Source organism: Podarcis cretensis (assembly GCF_951804945.1).
Source record: "Podarcis cretensis genome assembly, chromosome: 8".
Lineage (NCBI taxonomy): Eukaryota > Metazoa > Chordata > Lepidosauria > Squamata > Lacertidae > Podarcis > Podarcis cretensis.
Window position 1 is genome coordinate 45203645 of NC_137177.1, and position 27745 is coordinate 45231389.

Sequence of the window (27745 nt, forward strand, 5' to 3'; positions counted from 1 at the left end):
CTCTCTCTGGCTATAGTCCTGTTTACACTTGCCTGGGAATGAGCCACGTTTGGAACATGCTTCTGAGTGAACCTGCTTAGAGTTGCTCTGCAATTTACTTCCTCTCCTCCTTCACCAACGATGAGGATCATTATGACCATGATTAGGAGCATAGGAACCTGCCACAGCGTCATGGCATTGGTCCACGTTGTTCAGCACTGTCTACACCAGGGATGGTTGACCTGCTGCCTCCAAATGTTGTTTGATTTCACCTCATATCAGTCCCAGCTAGCCTGGCCAACAATACCTAGAAGGCCACGACATAGCCACCTGATCTACACTGAGCTCCAGCAAAGTCTCAGACAGGGGTTTTTAGGATTCTAAGTGATTTACAACCAATTACACAAGTTATGGTCATTCCTCCTTAACACAGACGGTGAAGCTAATACTTTATATCCAATCTTAGTCCTAGTTAGAGCAGCGCCTCTGAAATCAATGGCCCTGCCTAACAGATCTATTAATTCCAATGGCTTTGCTCTGAGTAGCACTTAGGTCACAGTAGCTGCACTTTGTATCCAAAGCTAGTTCCGCCGTCGAAGTTAATAGACACAACTAACTTAGCCTTGGTACCAATGGGCCTACTGTGCATAGAGCTCGGCTGAATACAATGCAACAACAATAAGAAGAACAGTAGGATTCCAATGGCTGAAGAAGATCAAAGAAACAGAACCCAGGAAGGAGCAGCCCAGAGCAAGGGGAGCCTGCGAAGGGCCGATCCTTCTCTTCCCTCCCCGCGCCCGCCCCATCCCCGGTAGTTGAGAGCAGGCGCTGCTGCCAAAGCGCCCGGAGCCACCAAGCAGCCTCCTCTCCCCCCCCTCTCTGTCTCTCCCCCCCGATTGGTGCGCTCAATCGCTGCGCCCCCTCCGAGCCGTTGCTCCCTCTCCCCGGGGGCTGCGGCGCGCAGCGAGTTAGCGAGCGAGCCGGGGCAGCTGCGCCTTGGGGCCGCCGCGTCCTGGTGGCGGAGCGGCAGCCGATTTCAAAAGCTGCGCGCTGGCCGCGGAGGAGGCGGGGAAGGCGGGCGGGCGGGCGGGCGGGCAGTGGCGGCGGCGGCAGCAGCAGCAGGGCTCCCCTCGGCGCTCCTTTCTGCATGGGCTGCCCTGCGCCCGCGGTGGGCGGTGCAGGCGGGGGATGCCAATCCCCATGACCATCTCCCCGAACATGTGGCGGAGGAGACGGGATCTCCCGCTGCACGTGTCTGCTGCTGCTGCTGGAGGCGGCAGCGGCGGTGGCCGCGACAGGTAAACCGACCGCACCCCCACCCACCCCGCACTCCTGGCCGCCCCCTTCCCAGATGTACCGAGGCGAGAGGAAGAATCCATGGATTGCCTCCTGCTTTTCCTGTGGACTTTGCCCGTGGCGATCGGCGACGCCACCCCGATGCACTCGCTTACCATCCTCTGGCTCGGCAGCCTTGCAAAGGTAAGTGGCGGGGGGAGCCAGCGGGGCGAGATCCGATCGAGGTTTCCCCATGTATCCCTGAGATGCCCCTCTTCTTTCTCTCTTTTTGCAGAGTCTGCAGCTGTGCTGCCTCTGTTGCGTGTCCTTGGCGGCCGCGTTAACCGGTGACAGCGGCGGCATCGGCGGATTTAACCACGGTTCGTATCCTTTTTGATTACAATGCGAATGAATGAGCCTCTTTCTCGCCTGTGCGGGAGCCCATGGGAGCAGGAGGCGGGAAACTGTTAATATTCTTTGGTTGGGAGTAGTTTCACCGGAGGCCACTGTGCAAACCATAGTTCAGCAGGGAAGGACCATAGCTCAGGGACAGAGCACCTGCTTGGCAGGCAGAAGGTCCCAGGCTCAATCCCTGGCATCTCTCGGTAGTGTTAGGAATGGCCCCTTCTGAAGTCTTGCAGAGCTGCTGCCTGCCAGTGTGAATGCTATTGAGCTAGATGGACCAATGCTTTGATTCCGTCAAAAGTAGCGACGACTCGACCATTGTGGTGGATTGAGTGCTGGAAGTTGGACTTAAGAGATCAGGTGTGTTCAAATCCTGATTTGGTTATGGAGTTCAATTGAGGGTGTGATGCTATACATACTTTCCTGAGAATAAACCATACACAAATCAGTGGGATTTAATTCTGACTAGAGATGTGTATAGGATTGCACTGTGGGGGTGTGGGGGTGGATTGCCTCAGTGTGGCTTATCTGTAAAATGGGACTGTTTGAGGGTTGTGACAAGTGAGCAATGCAATAATTGCAATGAACTATTTCTTTGCTGAGACAGAAATGAATAAGAGGCTAAACATTGTGATGGCCAGTTGTGTTAGTGGTTTGGTAAGAGTTGAACAATTTTGGGGAGAACGGCTTTGTTAATGGCTATTGCCATTGATGTTTAAATAATAGAATGTTAGAATTGTAGAGTTGGAAGTGACTGAAAGGGTCATCTAGTCCAACAGAAAGTTAAAATGGCTATAGAATCAATAGACTATAAGAATAGTCTGGAGAAATTGGTGGAAGGATTACAGAATATGTACCCTGATAGCTCAGACCCAATTTAACTGTAATAAAAGTTCCATTTGTTTCAACATGGAGGATGAAAGACTGGGCTACTTGGAAATTAATGTCACTGGAGCCAGAAGGGCTTGCTTCTGTGTAAATGAAATAGCGGTAGAGATCATTCCTGATGACTGATGAACAAAAACTGGTGAATATCAGTCTCTGCACAGCTCTTTCAGCAATGTGGAAAGAAACCAGCCTGAAGTGCGAAAAGAAAGGAAGACAATAAAGAATATGTGCTTAAGGATTTGTAAGAAATAGATCAAGTCTCTCTCTCTCTCTCTTTGAAACATCTCAGTAGAAAGAATCTCTACACGTTCAAAGCACTTTCAGCCTTCTGCCCAAAATGAAAGAAAGAGAATGAAATGCTAATGTAATGTAGCAGTGTATTAAAACGTGTGTGAACAGGCAGGCAATGATTCCTAGATTTCAAAGAGAACAGGTGATTGCAGGCAATCATGGACTGAAGATGAAGCTCCCATTTTTAAAAAAAGATAAGTTAATGTTACAAACAATTGCATGGCATGCTTTAGCACTCCAGCTCATATTGCAGAAGAATACCAAAAAATCCTACTCATGTTCTGTATGGATATCTATATACAAATAGATTCAGCAGGATGTCCAGCTGTGAATGTTCTGTAGCTCAGGAAGATCGAAGCGTGATGCTCTTGCTAGCTGGGAGTGTTAACAAGTACAGTGCGCACAGGACTGGGAAAGGCAAATCCTGGTGTGCCTTGTGTCTGTTCACTGGGGAATTCCTCCCTCTCACAGCTGCTTGCATTTTTGGCTACCAGCCTGTTTAGCATCCTGAACTTCTGCCACTGATTAACACCACTGGAAAGTGAAAGGCTTGTGATATATCATTTCCACTGTCTAACACAAAGGCAACCTATTGCTGCTTACATTTAATGGAGGCATAGAGCTGTAAAGTTGGATGAGCTAGTTAGCAATTCTGCACCACTTTAACTCTATCTTTAGCATTTGTCTTGCCATACAAATTTGGCAGAGAAAGGTGCTCTGCCAGTTGCTTTCCTTGTTCAGATTACTATTAAGGAAAAAAGAAAAGCATTGGATTGTATCCAACTCAATTTTATTCAAAGTAGACCCATTGACATTAATCAATCTTCTCTAATTTTAACGGGCCTAGCTTTGGATATAGTCCATTATGATGATGGCATGTGGAAACAGATGTTGCTGAAGATCTAGAACTCCTAGGAAATCTGGGATTTTTAAAGAAATGCTTTAATTGGAAGGGCAGAATTTCCTACGGAGGCATACTTATTATGACAGATATTCCCCCACAATGTGCAACCACTGGGGAGTTGGGGGCATATTCCAGGAAATGTTCTCAGTTCATTTAGAACTAAAATCAAGCCTCTACAGAAACCTTTTTCATTCCTTCTGGGCAAACTTTTGAGGGCTCTATTCCTGTGGTGAGCAGGACCAGAGGCAAAACTGAGCAAAGCAATTAATGTAAGATTTACCCTTGGACAGCAGGCTAATTTACTCCAGGCAAGCAAGAGCCATGATCAGAGTTCAGGGATACATTCCATCCAAGCAAAAATGTAAAGGCAGGAGCAAATTGGGGGTGGGGGTGAGGGGTGTGGCCTGAGGAGAGGGATAGTAGCATGGGGAGAGTTCCGAGACCCAGCTAGAGAGACATGCAGAGGTCACACGCCCTGCTGGGCCTCCTCTCCCATTGACTGTTTTGACAGTTGAGCTAGTTCACTTACCTGCCAATTATCTGATGCTTTGCAGGCGCTGCTGATCAGCTGACTGCAATGCCTGCAAATTCTGCTTTCTGCAGGAAGTCACATCTTTACCTGAGGCACACCTGCTGTCATATAGAATGTCAGGTTCAGGGCAGGTGGGCATGGCTTGTTGGACCCAGAGGCACCCCATTTCTGTACCAGCCCCTCTCCTGATTTTCTTTGCTATCACTGCCTATGTTCATCTGCTGTCCCCAGGCATGTAAGCCATGACATGAGTTCAGACCTTCCACCTGCCAAAATGGGCAGGCAAGTGTGTGAGCCACAATGTCTTGGAGCGGGGGGGGGGGGGCTATAGAGAGAGGAGCAGCCCCTCTGGAGCGCCTTGCCTCAATTTCAAAACCTGGAGTCAGTATTACAAGCATATGTAATCCTTTCATGTTCATCCTGTCACCTATAAATGCACACAGGATCATAATTAGGTGGAGTTAGGATGCCAGTGATCAGCAGTGCAGACCAGGTTTAGGAATTTTGTTCTAGGTATATTGCCTCACAGTCTTTTCATTGCACTTCTTTGTTTATTTGATCATGAACAAGAAATCACACTGCAGCTGAATTAGCAGAAACAGGCAAAATTTAGAGGTTTGAGGTGATCTTTCTCAACAGGAGGTCAGCTACAACCTTAAAAACCAGACTAGCCAAGCTGCCATTGGTGGGGTTAGTGGAGGAGAATGCTGAATCCTTTGAGACACTAATAATTAAATCCTTTAATCCAGTTGAACAAATTGTGTGCAATTCCTTCTGGGACTGCAGTATTCTTTGCTCTGCTTTTGAGAGACAGGAGATTGCGTGGGGGTGGGGAAGCGACTTTCCCATTTGTCATCAATTAATTGAAGGGACGAGGGAGGAAAAAACGACACCTTGGTGATGACAAATATCTTCTCCAAAGTGACTGTGGGAAACTTCACAGCTACGCCAAGCCGTCTCTCCTGGCGGGAATGATCAGAGGGCAGAGAGGAAACTAGTCCAGTTTTATAATCCTTGTCATTTATGTGGGGCCGGCTGACATTGCTTTAGAAGTATTTATGCATGCATGGCTGTATCAACACAGACTGCAGACTCCCTGTGCCACTTTGCAAATGGTGATAACGAATGTGCCCTACTGAAAACCTGCTTTGCTGCATAAAAATGTCTTACAGAGGTTAATTTTTTAGGCAAGAAAGCAAACTAACCAACTAATAAATGAACAGGCATGCCCTTGGCTCATGAAGGCTGATGGCTAATAAACCCTTTCCCTTTCCAGATTACATCTTTGTCACCCCTGTTGAAGTGGACTCCAGTGGATCGTACATCACGCATGATGTTTTGCGCAGTGCTAGAAGGAAACGATCAACCGTGAGCTCCAAGAGTTCCTTGCACTATAAATTTTCAGCATTTGGACAGGAACTTCTCTTGGACCTCCAGCTTTCAGCCTTTTTTGGCAATGGTTTCACTGTCCAGGTGCTTGGGGAAGATGGCATCGTGCATTCTCAGGAACATGAAGTTGAACAGTGTTTCTATCAGGGATTTATAAGGAACTATAGTTCTTCTTCAGTAGCCATATCTACATGCGTAGGCTTGGTAAGTGTATGCTGTCCCCTGAAATGCAACCTAGCCTCCAGACCCTTTCCTTTATTGCCTTGGCTTATACCAAGAACACCGTTAGGGAACAGTGGAATCCTAAACCTGTTAAAGAGAATGCAGGTGGGGTGGACTCATTTTGACACAGTTATTATGACCCTGCAACATTCAGTTTGACATACAATCCTTCTCCCAACTCCCCGCCCCCACCCCCATTACCTGTCTTGCCAATGTAATCATATTCAACAAGAGAGCTATAATTACAGATGTTATCTTTCTGTGCTAAACTAGTGGTTATCTTAAGATTGGTTCCTGAAAAGACAAGCCTTCTGAAAGTACTTCTAAGGGCAATTATGTGCAGATGTTAATCCTTGGGAATTTCTTTTCTGCCCAAAATATTCACAGTGTATATATGTGTAACTGGTTGGAAAGGTTTGAGATCCTTCCTGCATATGTATGTATAGTCTTTGCTCACAGTTTTTCTACTGTTAACTCTCATTTCCTCATATGAACCACAGTGAAGGGCAGGGTTAGAAGTCGTTTTCATTGAAGGCTACTCATTTGATGGCCATCATAACTAACACTCTTACTAAGAACATAGGCTATCAAAAAAGGGTCCAAATTTTTAACTGCTGGCAGTTGGTGCCAACCAATCATCTATTAGACTCCTGGACTGTGTTTCTAGTCTTTATGAATGTGGATAATTTTGGGGAGAGTGTGTGATGAAATTACGGAGGCTGGGAATAGAGATGGACAATGGATGCTACTGATTGGGGACTGCACTTTAGTAAACTGCAGAAAATTCTCACCCAGAAAATCTGTTTCTTAAACTTCATAGTTGATGTTCACCAACTAACAGTGTCTCCAGCCTTCCGCCTTCTATCATCCAATACACTCCCCAACTGCCCCTTTCCCCTGGTACCTGTCAGATTCCAGCGCAGTGCAGGATCCCACAAAGAAGGTGGCAAGGTGAGAGGTGAGGAAAGGCAGGGCCAGGCTGGAGGAAGGCAGAGCAGGAGGCAAGGCTGGGCAGAAGTTGCAGAGCTACAGAGAACTCTAGGGATTCAGAGGTTGTGGCAGTACCTTTCTAGATCATTGTCTTGGTATTTCCATTTTTGAGGGGAAAGTCTTTTAAAAATGTTATTAGTATGGGCTGCTAGTGTCAGAATTCAGTGGACTTGATAATATTGGGTACATCCTTGTCCCTTGCACGTACGTGTGTGTGTGTGTGTGTGTGTGTGTGAACTTTGAGGCATCTGTGCATGCAATTTTACATCCCTTTAACTGCTCAGGGGTTTAACTGTACCCCATTATGTTTTGTTTTTCTGGTATGTTATTTTGGAGAAGACATAGGGTTGGATCCAGATGAGGGTCCCATTGATATCAATGCAAAGATTTAGTCACAGCTAACTTAGGTTCCATTGATTTCAGCAGAGCATCTGAAAAAGCAGCATGGAGCATCTTTCTGGTGGGGTCCCCAGATGCTGTGTACCCAAAAAATCATATACAAGGCTAAAATGTGTGTAAACATGCATATATTCATGAAAATAACATACCAAAATGTATTATATGAGTGGAAATTGCTTACAAAAATGTCAGAATCATTGGGTTGTATGCAATTAACTTTACACAGAATAGGCCAGCTGAAATTAATGGACCTAAGTTAGTCCTTTCCATTAATGTCAATGAGTCTACTCTGAGTAGAGCTAACATTGGACCCAACTCATAACAACAAACAAACAAACATTTAGAGCCAGTTCTTATGATTATAATGTTAAGGTTGTATCCAGATTGTCATATTTTGTGGGAGGGATTCAAGAACACATTGGAAATTTAGGTTTGTGCAACTGAAATGTATTGAAGTGTTTTTTGCTCCAGTACACCAGATCCACTTCAAAATATGCAACAGACTTTTTGTAGCTAGGAACGCGATGGAGAAATGCACTACAAAGTGTGGGAGGATTAGTGGGAAGACGTATAAGCATCATGCAAACATATTATAGTGAATGAAAATGAGATGACTGCATGTTGCAGAACATTCCAGCATTCAAATCAGAATGAATAATCAGTAAAGACCAGGCAGAGTCTAACCTCTGTGTAACCTTTGTGCAAGCAAACCAAGATGAATACTCAATAAACAGGTCATATGGAAGAGTTCCCTTTTTTGTTTTGAAGTAAATTGGTACATATGCTAAAAGAATGTTCTAAACCTCAAATCCTAATTAATTACTTAGCAATAGGTTCATGTAGGGTAGCTGAGTGAAAAAGAGACTAGGGTTCCTGCATATGTAAAGTTACACCTGGTGAAATTCCCTTTCCTACTCAATTCTTCAAAGCATGGGATCTCTGTTTCCTTTCTCAGCTGGCCACCTTCAATTACTATTCCCTGTCTTTTAAGCTAACAATATAAGAATGAGATGCTATTTTAATTGCACACAACTACCTTTACCTTAAGGGACGCAGGTGGCGCTGTGGGTTAAAGCCTCAGCGCCTAGGACTTGCCGATCGAAAGGTCGGCGGTTCGAATCCCTGCGGCGGGGTGCGCTCCCGCTGCTCGGTCCCAGCGCCTGCCAACCTAGCAGCTCGAAAGCACCTCCGGGTGCAAGTAGATAAATAGGGACCGCTTACCAGCGGGAAGGTAAACGGCGTTTCCGTGTGCGGCTCTGGCTTGCCAGAGCAGCGATGTCACGCTGGCCACGTGACCCGGAAGTGTCTCCAGACAGCGCTGGCCCCTGGCCTCTTAAGTGAGATGGGCGCACAACCCCAGAGTCTGTCAAGACTGGCCCGTACGGGCAGGGGTACCTTTACCTTTACCTTTACCTTTACCTTTACCTTTACCTTTACCTTTACCTTTACCTTTACCTTTACCTTTTTATGGGTGTTATTGGAGGGACGCGGGGGTGCTGTGGTCTAAACTACAGAGCCTGGTGCTTGCCAATCAGAAGGTTGGCTGTTTGAATCCCCGTGACGGTGTGAGCTCCCGTTGCTCGGTCCCTGCTCCTGCCAACCTAGCAGTTTGAAAGCACGTCGAAGTGCAAGTTGATAAATGGGTACCACTCCGGTGGGATGGTAAACGGCTTTTCCGTGTGCTGCTCTGGTTCGCCAGAAGCAGCTTAGTCATGCTGGCCACATGGCCTGGAAGCTGTACGCTGGCTCCCTCGGCCAATAAAGCGAGATGAGCGGCGCAACCCCAGAGTCATCCGCAACTGGACCTAACGGTCGGGGGTCCCTTTACCTTTATGTATGTTATTATATTACTTACATGCAACTAAAATTAGCAGTGGCCTTGGTGTGATTTCATCCAGGGTTATTCTCAGTAAGCATTGAATCCCTGGAGTGCAATGTTGGCAGCAGAGTGGATTTGAATGTTTTGCGGTTTCAGAAAAGACTGCAATGATTAAGCTTTTTAAATAGCTTTTGAAATTTAGCTCAGAAGTGCAGACAAGAATGAGATACTGACAGTTACAGTAAAGTGATGTGCCTGGCTCTTACTGATGAAAATGCATTGGGAGAAATCTAGCACTTTTTTCTTAGGTGAATAAACAAAGTTGCCCAATACTCTACAACTAATGCAAGACATTCTTCAGAGTGATTTGTCAGAAAGGATTGGGGAGAAGGTTATAGCTTAGTGGTGGACAACATACTTTGTGCACAGAAAATCTTAGGTTTTGTTCCCTGTTTCATCTCTTAAAATTACCTCAGGTCTCAGGGCTGGAAAGACCTATCTGAATATTTTGAGAGCTGCATTCAGAGCCTCCCCAACCTGATGCCCTCTAGATGTTTTGGACTATAACTGTGACCACCCTCAACCATCATGGTCACTGGTCAGGGATGACTGGAATTGTTGTCCAACCAGGCTGGAATGGACAATGCTTTGATTAGATGGACCACTAGTTTGATGCTGTAGGACTCCTTGCCCCTGTGAGTGAATGAGGAGTTGGACCACACCTGATGGTCCTGCTCCTAATGTCAGCTGTTCCCAGTTCTTACATATTCAGGTCTGAATGAGATGCCTTCATTTACTCAGTGTTCCCTGTTGCATGGAGAACATAAGTCAATAACCACTTTTCTATCAGTTTGCAATAAGAATGCAATAACAAAGATGAAGATTCTGTAAACAAGGAGTAGCTAATGTGATGCTTTTGTCCTCTGCACCAATCCTGCACCCTTGCTTTGAGGACAAACGGGCTTTTTGGCACTGAGGTTCCACTCCTGTTACCTACTGAGTCCCACTCCTCAGCTTCTGGCTATTATGGTAGGTTCCACCTGTCTTAATAATGGGAAACCTGCCACTCTCCATATGTTGCTGGACTCCTGACTTCCGTTATCCTTGACCATTGAGCATGTTGTCTGGGGCTGAAGGCAGTTGCGAGCCTAAAAACATCTGGAGAACTACAGGTTCTCCAGCTCTGACCTATCTCCTGGAATAAGAAGCAAAGCTCTTGATCAAGGGTGGGACCCTCCAGACATTGTACTCCATCAGCCCCCAGACAGCATAGCTGATTATCAGGGATGTTGGGGGTTGTAGTTCAACATGCTGTGGAGGACACCATTCTGGCTGCAGGGGTGTAACCATATGCTTGGAATCCTGTGCTGTGATTGAGAATCTCTTGTGGACAACCACCATTTGTGTCTCCACCCCCCTTCCCTTACTATGTTTTGTCACTTGGCTAGCCTTCTTTCCTATTTGCTTTGTTCACTGCAATTAAACCGAAAGTGGTGTTGCTTCTACATGGTTGGTAGCACTAATCTTTCCATTGTTCCTTTCATTAGCAGTAGCTTCTCCACAATAAAATGGCAGTGACCCATTCTTTTAAGCCTGGAACAACACAATGTGATTTGGAAGCAATTGTATTTTAATAGACTGCAGGGATTCTTTGATCTCACTTGTTTTTTGGTCTCTGTGTGTGTAGTGCGGGGAGCAGCATGCTGGGGAGCATTCTATAATTCAGCAGTTCAGATGTCTACTTCGTGCTTTTGCCTGGATAGAAGATTATGAAGAGAGAAGAAAAGTCCCTCTATAAGCTAGCTGGGTGGGGGAGGACCGAGGACCTGGTGCTTTACTACAGCTCTACAATGAGGCTGACACTGAACTCCATGTATCATTGACTGACATATCCATCATGCTCCGTTCTTAAAAAAAAAAAAAGGGGGGGGGGGTATAAGAAGTTGGACCTTTGGTTCTTCTAACTCTGTCTTGTCTACACTGGCTGGCAGAAGCTTCCAGGATTCCAAATGAGAGACTTTCTGGTATTATAGGAGATGGAACCTGGAACAGTTGATCTAACAGTTGATCTAACACTCAAAGAAGATCAGAGGAAGCAGACTTATCCTGAGTCAGACAATTGGTCCATCTAACTCAGTATTGTCTGCACCAGGGATGGGCAACCTTTGGCCCTCAGGCCACGTTTGGCCCAGCATGGATTCCAGTTTGACCCATGACTGTTTCCCATAACTCATGACCACTTGTCCCACATGCCAGTGACGGCAAATGTGGGGCAGATAGAGATGCACCTGGATCAGCTGCATGGCTGAGTTCTGCATGTGGGACTCTCTTGTGAAGCCACTCCCTGCAGAATGCAGACTTGAAGTCACTGAATACTGGCTGATGTACTATTTTTCAAGCCTGCTGCTTGCAAATCAGCTGCACTTCAAAGCACCATGCAGGGCTCTTTGCAAGACCTTTGTGGTGCTTTGAAGTCTCAGCAATCATCACCTGACATCTTTGTGATGTCAAACCTCACCCATGAGGGATAGGAAAGGTGAGGATCTGGCCCACTATCCAGTTCAGTTTTCCAATCCTGGTCTATATTGACTGGGAGCAGATTTCCAGGATTCCAGATACAAGTCTTCCCTAGCCCTGCCTGGAGATGCTAGGCATAACAGTAATAAATAACTTCAATAAATAATCAGCATGTCAATAACAATAATACAGTTCAAACATTAGCATATACAAGTGAGGCCTGCAACAAAATGCTGCAGCATAGTGTGCTGATGTTTGGGATTCCAGCTACTTTACTCCATCTCCAACCCCCTTGTTTTCATTCCTCTTCCAACTGTCAATCAGCATTCATTCACACACACACACACACACACACACACACACACACTTCATATAGACTGGACTGGCCCAAGGCATTTTGCTGTCTGAGGTAAAGGACAAGATGATGCCACCTCTCCAAATCCACATATAGAAGCGGAATGAACTTGTGCTTGAATCTTCCTTCAGCAATGATGATAGGGTAGCATCTTCCACAGTATCTGAGGGAAGCAGCCTAGGTTAGGGTTGCAGGGCAGATTGGGTGGCACACGCAACTCTGTCTGCTCCACAGCCCCTGGCGTCTGCTGCCTATCTCACTCTGTCTAATGGTAGGGCCGGCCCTGCATGTAGACATGGTCTGAGTGTAGATTCCTTGGATAAGAAAGCCACTGATTATGTTGCTGTCTGCCTTTCTGATCCTATCGGTGGGGAAAGGGACTATGCTGCTTTCTTGCCAAATTCTTTTTTGGCAGGTCTGCTATGAATTTAAAGTGCACAGCAGGCACTGTGCACTGATACGCTCTGACATTGAATTGACTGGCTATGGACTGATGAAAGCTAAATTAGTTTTGGTTTCAAACAGTAGGGAATAGACTAGAATGCTGTGTATATAAAATTATATATATGGTTTAAAAAATCAGTTTTACAAAGGTGGCAGTCATGTTGACAAGGAACATGTCAAACGGGAATTTCGTTCCAGTTTAAAACTGATAACAGGGGATGCCAAATTGCAGTTGCTGACAATGAAATCTTTTTTTTTTTTAAATGCTGTCTTCAAATACAGAAACTTGTCAGTTCTTGAAAAATCTTGATATATGGCTTTGCCGATGATAGGAGTGTTGAGAAATAATATCAAGCAGATACTTCTTGGCTTCCTTCTCCATATTTTTTGGGGGAGGGATTTAACAGGTGCTGAAAAACAGTTAATGTGAGTTGTTGAAGGTCAATGCAGCTTAGCTGGAAAACCTTCCCAGAAATGGCCTGTACTACCGTTAGGCCAGATGTGGGGAACCTATGACCCTCCAGATATTGCCAAACTATAACTCCCATCAGCCCTAGCAAGCATGGCCAATGGTGAAGGATGATGGGAATTTATTTATTTCATAACATTCATAACATAACATAAGAGCTGTTCGACAGTGGAATTTGCTGCCAAGGTGTGTGGTGGAGTCTCCTTCTTTGAAGGTCTTTAAGCAGAGGCTTGACAACCATATGTCAGGAGTGCTCTGATGGTGTTTCCTGCTTGGCAGGGGGTTGGACTCGATGGCCCTTGTGGTCTCTTCCAACTCTATGATTCTATGATTCTATGATTCTATGATTTACACACCGCTTGATTGTAAAAAACCAAACCAAAGCAAACCCTCAAAAGTGGTTTACAGAAATATAAAACAAAAAAATCAAGAAAAAATGACAACAGTACTTTAAAACATACAAAAGTTTAAATATTAAAACTGATTAAAATTACCTCAACTTTCTAAGAATCTAGGCAGGCTTGTCTAAACAAGAGTTTTTTAAGCAAGTGCCAAAAAGAAATGCATGCCTGCTTGGTATCAGTAGGCAGGGAGTACCAAAGTGCAGGTGCTGCCGCACTAACTGAATTCTTACAAATCAGAACCCGTATTATGTAGCACCTGTATTAGCAGGGACACCATCTGGGGAGGGGCTGGGGGACTGAGGGCCTTCTTGGCAGTGGCACCTTCTCTGTGAAACACTCTCCCATCAGATGTCAAGGAGATAAAGAACTATACAATTTTTAGAAGACATCTGAAAGCAGCTGTGTATTGGGAAGTTTTAAACATTTGAAGGTTTATTATGTTTTTATATGCACTGGAATCTGCCCAGAGTGGCTGGGGAAACCCAGCCAGATGGGTGGGGTATTATTATTATTATTATTTATTACTTTATTAAGCTGGCTCTGGATGGATGTAATAACGTTTGGGCACCCGATGTTGAAGAACACTGCCCTAGAAGTTACGTTACCAATCTTTTGCGACCGGTTTGCCCAAGCACTAGACAGCCTCGGCATTGTCTTGCCAGACATATGGCTAGATCTAGTCCTACTTAGCATCAGTGAGATAGTTCTTACTAATGAAAAGCCTGATGCATTTCGGGTGTAAAAGCCTTTCTAAGGCAAACTCTCCTGGTGCATATGTTACATATGAAAATCATGAAGAGTGAGGAATCTAGACTGAGCCTACTCTGTCCTGCTCTGGACCCTATGCACATGTAATTTATACATACATATGAAAGATTTGTTCTGTCCTTCAAAAAAGTTTTTTTTTAATGCATGGACATCCAGAGTGGGGAATCCATATGCAATCCATACCCCCCTCCATATATTTGTGGAACATCTGTACAGGACTACTGGTACCTCCGGGGTAGAATCTTGGAGCAGGGGTGGCCCAAGACAGGTTGCTGCCCGATGGGAAGGGCAAGATGGAGTCCCATTTGCATTCCATGGACAGAAGCTGGCTGGACAAGCAAGTTGAATTTTACTTCAGCACTGGTGATGTGATAGTATCTGAGCACTGATCTCATGTCTAGTTTGGTCCTTGGAGGGACCACAGATACACTTTTTGCTAAATTACCAGTGGCAAACCAACTGAATGTTCATGGAATAAATAGATCATCGTAACCTAGCATTAGAACCAGAACAGTCATCCCCACCCCCATCTCTCTCTGCAAATTTTTATACTTAATTTGAGGAAAAAACACATATGCATGGGAATGTACTTATAGGGGAAAATAAACTTAAGTTCTGTGCCACATTCCTAATTCTGCATTGATTTTTTTTCCTCCTTCAAAGAGGCTTAGGATGTAGGATGTTATTATCAATCCCATATGCTTTAAATTAGTCTAGTCCAAACCACAGGAAATGTTTAAAGTTAATATTGTAATTGAAAATGTTTCTTGTAGGTAGAAATATATATAAAAATAGTCAAAATTTAGAAAACCTGCCAGTAGTTGGAAATTGTGTCAGATGAGAAGGCTGGGAACAAATTTGAGTTAGGAAGGCAAGTTCTGAAGCATAGCACCTGTTGTGCTGAGAGGATTTCCCGGGGAAGGGTTGATGTGGCAGGTTATTTGTAGGCAGAGATTATTCACTGTAAAAAGATGTGCATATTAGAGCTTCAGATTTAGATGTTTGAGATTGGGTAGCATGCTTCCTAAATATATTTTACTTGGAATCAAGATTGTGCCCATTTGCCCCACACCGGCCAATTTTCAAAGCAGGAGTGGCTGATCTGTAATTTCAGTCCAGATACTGTTGGACACTAGCTCCCATCAGCTGCAGCCAGGCATGATGGGAGCTGTAGTCCAGCAACACTGGGGGTGCCAGAGGTTTCCCAACCTTGACCTGGGTGCTCAAATCATAGGTCACCTGTTCTGCACCAGTTACACTTACTATCTGTCTGGCGTTCTGTCCCAATTCAAGGTGCTGGAATTAAAGTTTTAAGCACCAAATGTTTTCTAACCACACTATCTGAAGGATCTCCTATGCCCATGTAAACCACCTAAGCTTTAAGGCTGGCAGCTGGGGCATCTTCTCTCTTGTATCGTGCAATGCCAGACACTTACCGTCTCGATGCCAGTCTTTAATTATTTTGGGCTGACAAAAGAAAATGAGCATTGAAATATCTGGACTGTTAGGTTTTTATTAATTTTTTATTTATTTATAAAAGTTCATCTGTGCAAGAGCATCTATGTTAAGCTTTGTAAGATGTTACAAAGTAGTAATTCATTTAGAACTTGAAAAGATTACAGACAGTGAACAAATGCACCCCAGATCAAGGGCAAATGACCCTCTTAGTATGGCAAGCTAGACTAAGACATTGGCAAGCGGATGGCGCAACCCAACTGCCATTCACTTGAAATCATTGACAGGTGGGTTGTCCTGCTTATCAGTCAAAGTCCTGAAAATCTTCTTTGTGACAGCATGGTGGATCAGGGTCTTGGTTGATTTGTTTTTTAGGAGGCACAGGGCAAGCCACACAACTCACACAGCTCTGTCCCCCATCTGTCATTGTCCTTCAGCATCTGCTTGAGATGGTCACCTCACTCTTCCTAATGATAGAACCGGCCCTGTTCAGAGTGTGATGTGTGGCTTTCAACCCAACAGATGAACACCAAGGCACTATACCACATTGCTTCTCTTTTAAAAGAACAAAAGAAACAATATCCTAGTAATGATAAATGTGATGAAGATATAGGTTTCTACCTCAGTCTGTGGAACAAGTTTCTACAACCTTTTGGCATTTAAAAAAATATGAATATGAATTGCAAGGGGTTATTTGTGATATATATCTGCCAAAGTGGTGAGACTATGTTGTGATTTCAAACATAGTTAAATATAGCATAATGCATTTTGTACTGTTGAAAATAAATCACAACTCTGAAGTGTGAATATAAGGGGGGAAATGTCTCACTTACTCCAAGGGCAGACTATGGGGAAGCAGCCCTGAAATGTCAAGGAGATGAATTAGATCTGTTTGAGATAAGTCTTTCCGATATATCATTGTATGTGTCTAGAACAAGCATGGTTACATTTTGCAGGTGGTTAAAAATATATGCTAGATATATGCAAGTAAAAGAAGATGTTCTTCTGCAAATCATTGCCTGATCCTAGATGGATAGTTCAGTTCTGAGTGCAATGCAAACAGTGTCACATGTCTTTGCTGCTAAACAAGGACTCTTTGTAGGAGTAGCATTTGATGTGACATGTAATCTTAACTTATGGTAGTTCACCTGTGATTACCCTTATAGGGTTGCCAAACGTCAACGGAAAGCTCAACAACTTTTCTGTCTGGATTGTCACTGTTTGAAATATGGCAACCCTACTTTCATGCATTCAAGCTGATTTGAGCTTGCTTCGTGCATTATCCCTTTCAAGCAGGCTTAGGGCCAGCCCTACCATTAGACAGAGTTAGGCAACTGCCTAAGGTAGCAGTTGCTGAGGAGTGGTGGTGAAGTGTTGTGGGACACAGTTGTGTGGGCTGCATTGCCTCTGCTGTCCCCACAATGTTAGTTTGCTACTCTTCGGAGAAAGCTGTCCCTGTGTTGAAAAAGAGATTGTAGTCCAATCATTTTCTGTATGTGGGATGGAGGATGGTGCCACCTTCTTTCTCAAGTGGCAAAATGGCTTGGACCATGCAGAAGACCCTGCAGGGTCAGGCTGCTAGCCCTGCCCCAATACTGCATGCCTTCCTGCCTCCCATCCCTGACAAAGAGTTGTGCGAGGTTATCTGCATAGAGAAATCTTAAACCTTGATTCCAGATCATGTGGAATCCCATGCACATAAAACTCTGCATGCATAGGCTTTCCCTGTTCTTATGCCCATATGAAATGCACAGTTGTTGGAGGACCAGAAAGTTGTAGGATGTTGAAGGCAGGGTCAGTTGTATGGGTCAACTGTCCCTTCTGTACATGGTGCTGGATAACATATGAATGGCGGCTTAGATGTTGTTTTCATCAAGTTGCATGGGGCTTCTCAAATCTGTGAAGACACCATTCCAAAAATAGTTGATCGCTCTAGAAAGCATCAGCAGTGCATACCACCTAGATAAAAAAATAGGGTAACTTCAGGCCAAGGAAACCCTCTGTTTGACCACCAGGCCATAACCTCCCTGAGTGCTTCTGCTGGGCTTCAATGCATGAACTATGATAGTGCCTCTTGCTTGCTTAGCAGAAGGCTGGAGGGATGTGGTGTGTATGGAAACCTCTGGCTTTTGTATGGTTGGAATGCAGCCTACTGCACAAAGTTAACAGCCACATTCATTGCTTTGCATACTCTTGTGTCTGAATCTGCCCATCATGTGACCCCGGAAGGTTGCCCACAAGAGAATGCTGGCCTTGGATTGAAAAAAAGGTTCCCCACAAAATGACCACATCATTTTGATTCAGAGCACTGGCTAGCTGTTCTTTAATTCTGCATAAGTGGTGTAAATCTGAGTCCTGGAACACCCCCAGAATTCAAAATATCTGAAGTGTCTGCCTTCTTCCTGACTAGGTGCACCTCTGCCTTGTCTGGATTAAGCCTCAATTTGTTAGCCCACATTCAACCAATTACTGCCTTCAGGCACTGATTCTAATTTCAATAGCTTCCTTTGTATTAATCATAATGAAGCAAAATTAAGACCAGGTCCATGCTAGTGCAGTCCTGTCCTCACTGCAGCCTTGTCACACCCTAGACCCACCTAGGTAATCAGCAGTGTCAAGTGGGTGGCTCTCTGGCTTTGTCCCACCTCATGGGTCACAACTGCTAGCAAGGCAATTCTTACATAGGCCAACAACTTAAAATATCTGAAGCTTATTAACATTAGCAGCAGTTCATGCATATAAATATACTCACGCCTTACCTACCATTCAGAAATTCTTCAGTTTGGGATTACAGTTCTTGGAGTAACAGCCTTTTAGGCTGAACTCAAAGGGCCAAGTGCATGTAGAAGCATCACAGTAGATTAACAAGAACAACATATTCCTGAAAGAAAGAGAAATTTGAGCCAGTAAAGGGATTACTGACTGTCATCCATGAATAAATCTCCAATTTGATTCTGAAGAAATCCTGTGAAGTGCACCCAAGCACCGAATTTCTGAATATTGTTATTCTGCTGGTCTGCACAAAAGCCCTGAATAATGAGAGACAAGTCTCTGCTCACTGTGCAGTGGTCTGGGTCAGTTGCAGCGAGGATGTTCTCTTTAGCTCATGGAGCAATCATTATGAATGGGCTAATGAAACTCACCTGCTATTCAAATCAGTCACATAGTTCTTGCAAATTCTTTCTTGGAAAGTTTGCAAGGCTAAATATGGTAGCATATTGTCGCTTGGAGAAAGTGAATGCTCCCAAACAACCTCTGTATAAAATGAAGGACAGAACAATGCTATTTCATAGTGTTATTTCCTGTCTACCCAAGACCACCCTCACTGGTGTAATGTGAGTTTCTTTTGTGGTGCTAATTTATCTGGTTTATGAAGATGGCTGATTTAAGAACTAGTTTCTTCTGCTACTCTGGATTGCTACTTTTCTGTGACATTGCTGTATTGTGATACAATGAATTGTTTGTGTGCCCTTTGTGCTGAAATGTGGGTTATAAATGTAATAATAATAATAATGATAATAATGGCAAGCAGTGTTTTCTTATGATGACTGTTGCTGTTCTTATATTTCTGGTGATCTGCACATACTAATGTGCATAAGGCAGTGATTCATGTATAAACGAGAGCAGTGTGGAGATTCTTGGTTTTGCAATCCTACAGTCCCTGGGAGGGTATTCTAGGGCCATAAGAAGCACCAGATGAGAGAGAGAGAGAAAGAGAGAGAGAGAGAGAGAGAGAGAGATTCAAACTTGAAGAAGGAGGTCTGATATTGAATGCTTCCTTCTTCCACAGGCCTTACTCTACTATGTCAGAGCTCTGACTTGTTCAGTCTAGGTCAGTATTGTTTACACTGACTGGCAGAGGTTTTCTAAAGTTTCAGACAGGGTTATCTCCCAGCTGTACCTGGAGATACCAGGAATTGGACCTGCAAAGCAGATTCTCTGCCACTAAGTTACAACTCTTCCACATATGATGTCAGTAGGGCTGAGAAGGCAGCATGGTAGGGGTGTACTGAAGGCATGCTAGAGCCAGAGTGGGGGTGGGGAGTGTTGGATCCAATGCCTCCACAGTCCCCCGATATGCCCCCAAATCAGGGAAGTAATTATGTTAGCCCTAAAGCTGGAATAGTTTGTGTCATCATTTCAGTTAGGAGGAAAATTGTTATCATCATCACCACCACCACCACCATAGATGGAAAAAAATGGAGGAGCATGAGAATACCCTTCCACTCAACCAACATGAGGCTAGTAGGGTGTTCATTGGTGTGGTTCGGTTCTCCTTCCTACCACCCATTTTAGGATTGCAGCCTTAGAAAGATGAAAGAAATTCTTTGGCTACATCTGGCTGAGAGCTCTCACTAAGCAGAGAAAGTAGGCTGGAAGTTCATACCCAGAGAACCAGCTGTTGGCTGTTGCACATAATGTACTCCCAAGTCTGGCATCTGGAGATTACAGCTGCCAGATTTACTTCCCTGTGAGACGAGAGTGCATTGACTCTGCTGCCAGAGCGTAGTAGTAACTGCAAAAGAACAAAGAAATAAATGACTGAGATCCAGGCCGCTTCACTGCTGGACTCTCAGGCAAGGCAGTAAGGGAGAACGCTTGTTCCAATGGTGCTCCAGAAAGGAGCATCTTCAACACTTTGCCTCCATTTGTTCAACACTTTATTTTCTATTGTGCTGAACACCCATTTCATGAACTTGACATGTGATTTGCATGGGTGATTTATCACTATCACATGAGACAATAAATTCGAGCATGTGGACCTGATCACAGTCGTTTTTAATCATTCACACACCAAAAGGTTGTTGAACGGGAACTGCTGCTGTGAATTTTCCCATGAGTTAAGAACAAACTAATGTTAAAGGTGCACTGGTCACATGTCCTGCATCAAAACAAGGCCTAATTGGGGTGTAGGACAAGTTAAGGTCCAAACACCCAACCCACTGAGTGGAGTGGAGTTGCTGCATTAGCTTCCTGGAGGGCACTGACTCTTACCAGAAGGGAGAGGGGGAGTGGCAAACCAGCAGAGAGGTCAGTGTGGGGCAAATCCACTGGCAGGACTGCCATATTAGCTCCAGCAGTGTGTTTTGAACCATGCTGACCTCCACCTGCTTCCCCTTTCTCCTGTTCCCTCCCAGTCAGTGACAGTGACTCACAGCTAGTATAGTGGCTCTGCCTTACCCAGTAGCAACCACTTCCCCAGCCAGCCATCTCTGGGCATTCCCCACAATTGTAGTACAGAGGTGGGTTTGCCATGTGACCTGCCCAACTCCACCTGCAAACTAGTTCTGCTGCCTGCCCATCACCATGTTGAAACAATATACAATTGCCTAGTCCAGTTGGCTTCTGTATACAGAATGTGGGGTAGGGATAGATGAATCTTTCTCTTTTGGTTTCTCGGTTTCTCATTTTCCCAATCCTAAATTTGGTCCTCCACATTTTTGCAGAAATCTTGCCACCGCTCCCGGACCTGTTCTGGGGGCTGGAGTTGGGGGAAGCTCGGGCTTCACCTGCCCCAGCCCTGCGGCTAAAAACGAAGCCAAGACAGCAAGTGGGATCCATCCCGCTCGCTGTCTTGGCTTCTGCCAAAGCCGCACGCAGCATCTCCCGGCTGGAGAGGTTGTGCGCGGCTAAAGAGGAAGCCAAGACAGCCATTTTTTTTCTTTATTTCTCCCCGTAAAAACTAGGTGTGCCCCATAGTCCGGTGTGCCTTATGGAGTGAAAAATACGGTATTTCCCCTGAAGCTATTCTATTTGCAATTAGGGTAGAAAGTTGTCCTAATTTGTATAGATACTCTGTCAATTATAAGCAAACACCACACTTTGTCAAGCCACCCCTTCATAGACTGTCCCTGGGGGCATTTCCACTCTGAAGCCAGGTGAAATTTGGCTGCTGTTAACAAAAGGCTTATTCATTCATATTGTGTACTCGGAATAGCTTGCTCAGGGTGGATATAGAGATATGTGTGTGAAGAGGAAGCCCACCAACAAAAGAAAAAGAATCTTGACTCAGTTGAGAAGTCGCTAAGTAGTCTAAAGCTAGCTACTGTCCCACAGTCTCCCACTTGTAATAAGAGGATAATATACAGTACAGATCTTCTGTACAGAACTGTTATAGTGATGATTGAGATAATGAATGTGGGGTGCTTTGAACACTCTCTAACAAGGACAGGAAACCTGTGATCCTCCAGATGTTGTTAGACTCCCATCAGCCCCAGCCAGCATAGCCAATGGTCGGGGTGATGGGATTTGTATTCCAGCAACATCTGGAGTACGTAGGTTCCTCACTTCTAAAGCATTGTGTTAATGCAGAAAATATTATTAAACCCACCATTAAGCCTCTTCTCGTGTCACTGATTTGCTGGTGGTCCCAAGGACCATCTTTTGAGAACATGCTGTTCTAGGTAGTAAATGTTGGAAACCCTCCACTTGGCAAAGGTTTGCCTCAAGAAATGGTACTCGCAAGCTTGAAACAAAAATTAATCTAATACATGTCTGCCATATGGTAAGAAAATGTTCAGAGATCTCTCCCTCCTCCTCTGTCTACCCACCCCCAGACTTGTTTATAAACATCTGAAAAGAAAACAAAGTGGGGAAGGAGGGAAGGAGTATAGCTTCATGTAGCTTCTCTCATGTCACCCATTCCTCTCATCTTGGAATTTCTGTAGGGCAGCATGTGACTGATCATCTTCATGTATGAAAATAAGCAAATAGATGCTCCCGCATGGTTTAGGGCATATACAGCCAACCCAAGCAAACTGCAAAGGCATAGAATGTAACTTCTTTGTATGGGATGGGGAAGTGCACAATGTTGCTGTGCTAAATGGAACATTTTTTTTAAAAAAATAATCTTGGGTTGTAATCCCCAAACAGGTTGTGCTGGAATGATATTAAGCCTCTTTAAGGATCTGCCTCCATATTTCCTTTCTGCACCAAAAACGTGAGGCATATAGCTGGCAGTGTCTTAGAGCATGTGCAGAATGTGCCCACACCACAGAGTGACTGTAGAAGATTCCTACCCACCTGGAATTGGGGAATGGGCTTTCAGAGGACAGGATGATGTTTCCAGGGATCTCTCTTCCTAGAAATTAAAGATTGCTAGTGAACACATTCCAGCCAGGCAAAAGCACTTGAGAAGGGCTTGGAACAAGACTGGTGATGGATGTGGCCTGGGGAAAGTATTGAGGGCTGAATAGAGGGGCTTGGAGACCTAAAGTTCCCCACTGTATAATTCCAGGGCAAACTGTTTGTTTGTCTTTCCTAGTCTTGCCTACTCTGAGCAGCAGTGGTTTCCCAGGATATCAGGTGGAAGTGTTTCCCATCAGCTATGTACTTCCTGAGCCTTATAACTGGAGATACCAGAAATTGAAGATAGGATCTTCTGTGTACCAAACCACTATAAAATGGCTCTTCTTTTCATAGGTCCTTCATAATATTCAATGTGTTGGGGAGGTGTGTGAACTTGTGGCACTGTGTGCACTTGCATATATTTCTAGTCACATTTGTTCCACAAATCCTGTGTTTGTATGCACAACTATAGCTTAGTTGAGTGCTATAAAGCCAGTTTTATGACACTGGGGTTTTGGCTCAAGAATGTGTCATTTTTAACAGACAGCATAATGATGATTCAGTTGTAGTTTAACAGGCATGCTTTGCACTCTGGGATCTGTTTGCTATTAATTCTGGAAGTTTGGGGATGTTTATCTGGTTTACTATATATCTTAGGTTACAGTTGTTATCTAGGTTTCTTATTGTTGCAGAACATCTTGAGGGAAAGAGCGAAGAGATGGGATCTTTAAACCTGTTGATCTTTAGCAGAAATACTTGCTGTTCTGGAATTCAGATTTAACACAGCCTGAACTGTAGCCAAACAGGATAAAATTTACTACTTTATCACCCTTTAATATCAGAATGGGATTCAGATGGGCCAAGAATGTTTCTTTATTGTATATGAGCAATTTCTGAAAAACAGAAAGGATGACATTTACTGTCCTTTCCCTACTGATTCCCAAGGACAAGCCAAGTAAACTAGTATCATTCAGGGGAAAAATGATCACAGTGATCCTATGAACATTCCCATTGTGTTCAATACAAAAGGTACCTTTTGGGATTGTAAATGGAATAAATAAGGGGGAGTAGGCTGAGGAGCAATGTGAATACATGTAGGAAAATCATGATCAGTTTTAGACCTTCATGCATTTCTCTGCAGATCTAAACAGCAATAGGGCAGAGGAAAGGTGTGCACTGGCCACAAGCTTTGGTTTGGACTAGAGAACATGGACAGATTCATTTTTGTTTGCATTTAAATGAGAAACTACCTAATTCTCACTTCTCAAACCAATAGGAGAACTAAAACACAGCTAGCCTTCAAAAATCATTCTTCTCTGAATTTTGTGTTGCAGGCCTCTAACCAAACAGGTGCATAAATTTGGGGAAAGTGTGCCATATATTGAATGTATAACATACAAAAAATATTTTTATTAGTGAAAAATGCATGCAAAAATATGTTTAGAAGAACTGAATTAAAGACTGGAATAAATAGAAACAAAACAAAACTGACAGATTTCAGATCACAATTAGGCACTCAGCCTTCAGCAGGTGTCCAATTTGGTTCAGGTGGAAAACTGAATTGCTTTTTTTGCTAAAACATATCTATCTCTCCCTGAAGCTTCTTTTAGACAATAAATGCATCTGTTCAAAATATTTCACTTGCCCCTCTAAAAAGGTCTGTTCCACAGAAGGATGTGGTATCTGACGTTTTACCATATTTGGTGTGTTGGGTCTGTGGACTTTTATGCAAGAGATTTGAGTGGATTGAGTGGGCCAAATGTGACTCTCTAGGCCTTCAGAACTATCCACAGACTTGAAGAAAATGTGGGTGCAATGGTGGGGATGGCTGGCGCGGCTGCGTTTGAGCAGCAAGCCATGCCCCCGCCGAGCTTCCCTATTGGGTGTCCAACTGGTGAGGGGCGTGGCGCCAGCCCTGGAGTTGAAGCAGGGGGCGGAGCGCCCCCTGCATGATGCGGGAATAGTCTCCCGCTCACAACCCCTTCCCTTCCTGGGAGGAGGAAAGGCTTTCTCAGTGCATTGCAGTGAAATAAATGTGGGACTTGGACTGAAGAAGTTTCCCTATTTCCTATGCTTAGTGGTTCAGCTTTAGGCTCAGTTGGCATGTGAGCAAATGGAGACCAGATAGTGGATGAATGGAGAATGATTGTGGCAGATCATTTTGATAGATTTCTTTTGTGAGCTGTTAATCAGGATATTTCAACACTAGAAGTGGGGCAGGAAGTTCCATGGAGGGGGAGAAGATCTCACAGGAACCGGAGGTACATTCATTTCAGCAGCAGTGATTAAGTACTAGCCATGGGATATGTGGCGAGGCAAGAACATCATGAGAACATCTGGCTAGCACTATTTTAATGCTCAATGTCTTTTGTGTTTTAATTTGCACATATTTGTGAAAGCATGCAAAATGAATTATATTCCAATAAATCACTGCAAAAATGTGTATATAAGGCAAAATTGCATACAAAAATGTTTATATTAAGAGAAATTCACACTAAATTGTTGATGAATTTTAATGAGGACTTTTTTTTAATGCAAACTGATGTGGAAGTGTGGACAAGTGAAGAGTAAAAAAAAATGAGAATGTGAAAGAAATTGAAATTGCCACATTCTCCCATCCCTAGCTGATACTGACCAGTTTGAGCCCAATTTCTCCCCACCTGGTTTCACTTAAGATTAAAGTTTTAGAGAGTGACTTCCTGGTATTTGAACTAAACCTTACATTTATTTTGCAGAAAATAAATGATTTGTTGCTTTTTATCATCATTCTCTACAGGGATGCATTTGTTTCTGTTCTCTTTATGACAACTCTTTCTGTATCACTCACCTATATTTTCAACATTTCATCATTGGTTCTTGTTGGTGCATGAGAAACAGTTCAAACATATGAGAAATACTGCACTGTCTTCCTTTCACAACAAAACAAGTGAAGCATTAGGGAATTCAGAGCATAATCCCATGGCTTCCTGTTTGCTTTGCAATGCATTTTGGAACTGTCATTACTAATAAAATATCTAGATTTTTATCCTGTGCTCACAGCAGCCTTGCTTAAACAGTTCCCCTTGACATAATTGTCAAACCTATCTTAGGCCTATTTCTCACTGCGGACCAGAACTGTTTGGAAATGTTATTTTAAAAGGGTAACATATACTTTTGATTTAAAATGTAATAGAGCAGGGGTGAGGAATTTTTATGTGCCCCACCAGATATTACTGGTCTAGGAACATAGGAAGCTGCCTTATAATTAGTCAGACCATTGGTCCTTCTAGCTCAATATTGTTTACGCTGACTGGCAGTGGTTTTCCAGAGCTTCACACTGCTCTATCACTGCGCCACAGCCCTTCCCAATACAGCTTCCATCATCCCTGACCCTTGGCCATGCTGGTTGGCATTGATGGGATTTCAACACCATCTGGAAGGCAGCCTATCTTTCTATGAAGGACAATGGAAAAGGGACAAAAGGGGATATTTAAGGGTGGTTTCAATCATTTTTGTAGCATTTACACAATGCTCTAGAGGCAGGGAAGCTGTGAACTCTAGATGTTGCTAAAATGCAGCTACCATTGCATTGAACCATTGACCATGCTGGCTTGGGCTGTTGGGCTACAGTTCCCCACCCCAAAGTATGCAAAGTGTATGTGTAGCTGGCAAGCAAAGTCCTGCTTGCTACTTTCCTTGGAGTGTCCCTAACCCCAGCTTTAAAACTGGGGTTAAAGCTGATGCACATTGCAAAGAGGTGGGTCTGGGAATAGGGCAGTTTATATCTCTGCTCTCCCTTGCTACAGGCAGGCTTGCACACTTTGAAGGTACATGCAAATAAAAATCCATCTGGCATCCATTAGAGTGTGGTTTTGCACTGCATTTAACAAGGCATATCTTATGGCTTGTAGTCAGCAAATGCGGATTTAGGATGGAGTTTGGATACAAGGAATAACAAAAAAGGAAGCAATGATTGCCAAAGATGCTTCCACCACCTTCACAGTCATGAGCAGGAAGTGCTTTGCATATGTTGAATTGCCCTTCCTGATGATGGCTTTGTGCTTGTGGTAAACATTTCTGCATCCTCCCATGGCACCCCAAAAATTGCTTGAAAGTTGAGTGACTAATGGAAATACTTTGAGATATGGAACAAATTGCTGCAGTTCACGAAGAGAGACTGATGAGAATCGAGTGTTTTTTCCTTGACGAATGGAAGCTCTCATACCTGGTGAGGCCTGTACTTTCCTACATGCAGATTTAATTTGAAGCCTTACCTCATTCCTGGCCACTGACTTTGCCTTGAGTCTTCACTGGTCCCACATGAGCAGCATGAGCAAGCACACTAGACAGGAAGTACAAATGTTTCCCCACAGGTCATAGCATTGGCTAAAGAGAGTACACTTCCCAGAAGACCCTGTAGTGTGATGCACAACAGGGTTTGGGAACCTGAAGCCCTCCAGATGTTTTTGGATGACAACTCTCACCACCCCACCCAACATTACCAATGCTCAGGGATGATGGGAGCTGGAGTCCAGTAACATCTGTAGGGTACCTGTTTCCAGATCTATATGGTGTATGATGAAGGCAAATGAAAGATAGGGGAGCCCCTATGGTATACAAAAGTCACACTATTTATTCAGCCCAATGAGTTTCAAATAAACCTTACTGGGGACACTGGGAAAATAAAGCAACACTATTCCCTGTGTGTCCCTCAGCAATGCATACAGGAAATTAGTTTTGCTATGTTTCCCAGGGCCTCTGATGATGATTACTCAAAATGATTTTGTTTGAATAAACAGTGTGTTTTTCCACAAACTGTCTACACAACAGAATACTACAGAACAGTATACAGCATACTATGGTGAGGCAGGAGATATGAAACTATCATAAGCAGGTCCCGTTTCAACAATTACTCCCTGCTTCATAAACCATGGTTTATGGTTAAACCATATTTCATGAACTGAGGATCAGGGCTGAGTGCTCCTACCTCATTCATCCCCTCATTCTAGAGGCAATCCTCGTTTTGTGCAGGGGGTGCATTCTAGACCCCATTTTTGGCGGGACCCATATAAAGCATTCTGCCCTTTCCTTGACCTAAAGAAAGCCCAAGCTCTCAACAAAATAAGTCAACTAACCACAAAACAATTGTGCAGAGAGAATACCAGCAAGGGCTTAGGAGTATCTGCATGAGAT

The 27745-nt window shown here is 44.0% G+C and overlaps 1 protein-coding gene across 3 annotated transcripts in view; it reads left to right on the top strand.

The window, feature by feature from the left end:
- The first annotated feature begins 1333 nt into the window (after window positions 1-1333).
- ADAMTS18 (ADAM metallopeptidase with thrombospondin type 1 motif 18) overlaps window positions 1334-27745 on the top strand; it is a 95192-nt gene continuing 68780 nt past the window's right edge. For all 3 annotated transcript variants that reach the window (XM_079988209.1, XM_079988210.1, XM_079988211.1), the window contains exons 1-3: window positions 1334-1458; window positions 1550-1634; window positions 5551-5867. In XM_079988209.1, coding sequence (XP_079844335.1) covers window positions 1357-1458; window positions 1550-1634; window positions 5551-5867 — 504 coding nt within the window. In that variant the 5' untranslated portion in view covers window positions 1334-1356. The remainder of the gene's footprint in view (window positions 1459-1549; window positions 1635-5550; window positions 5868-27745) is intronic.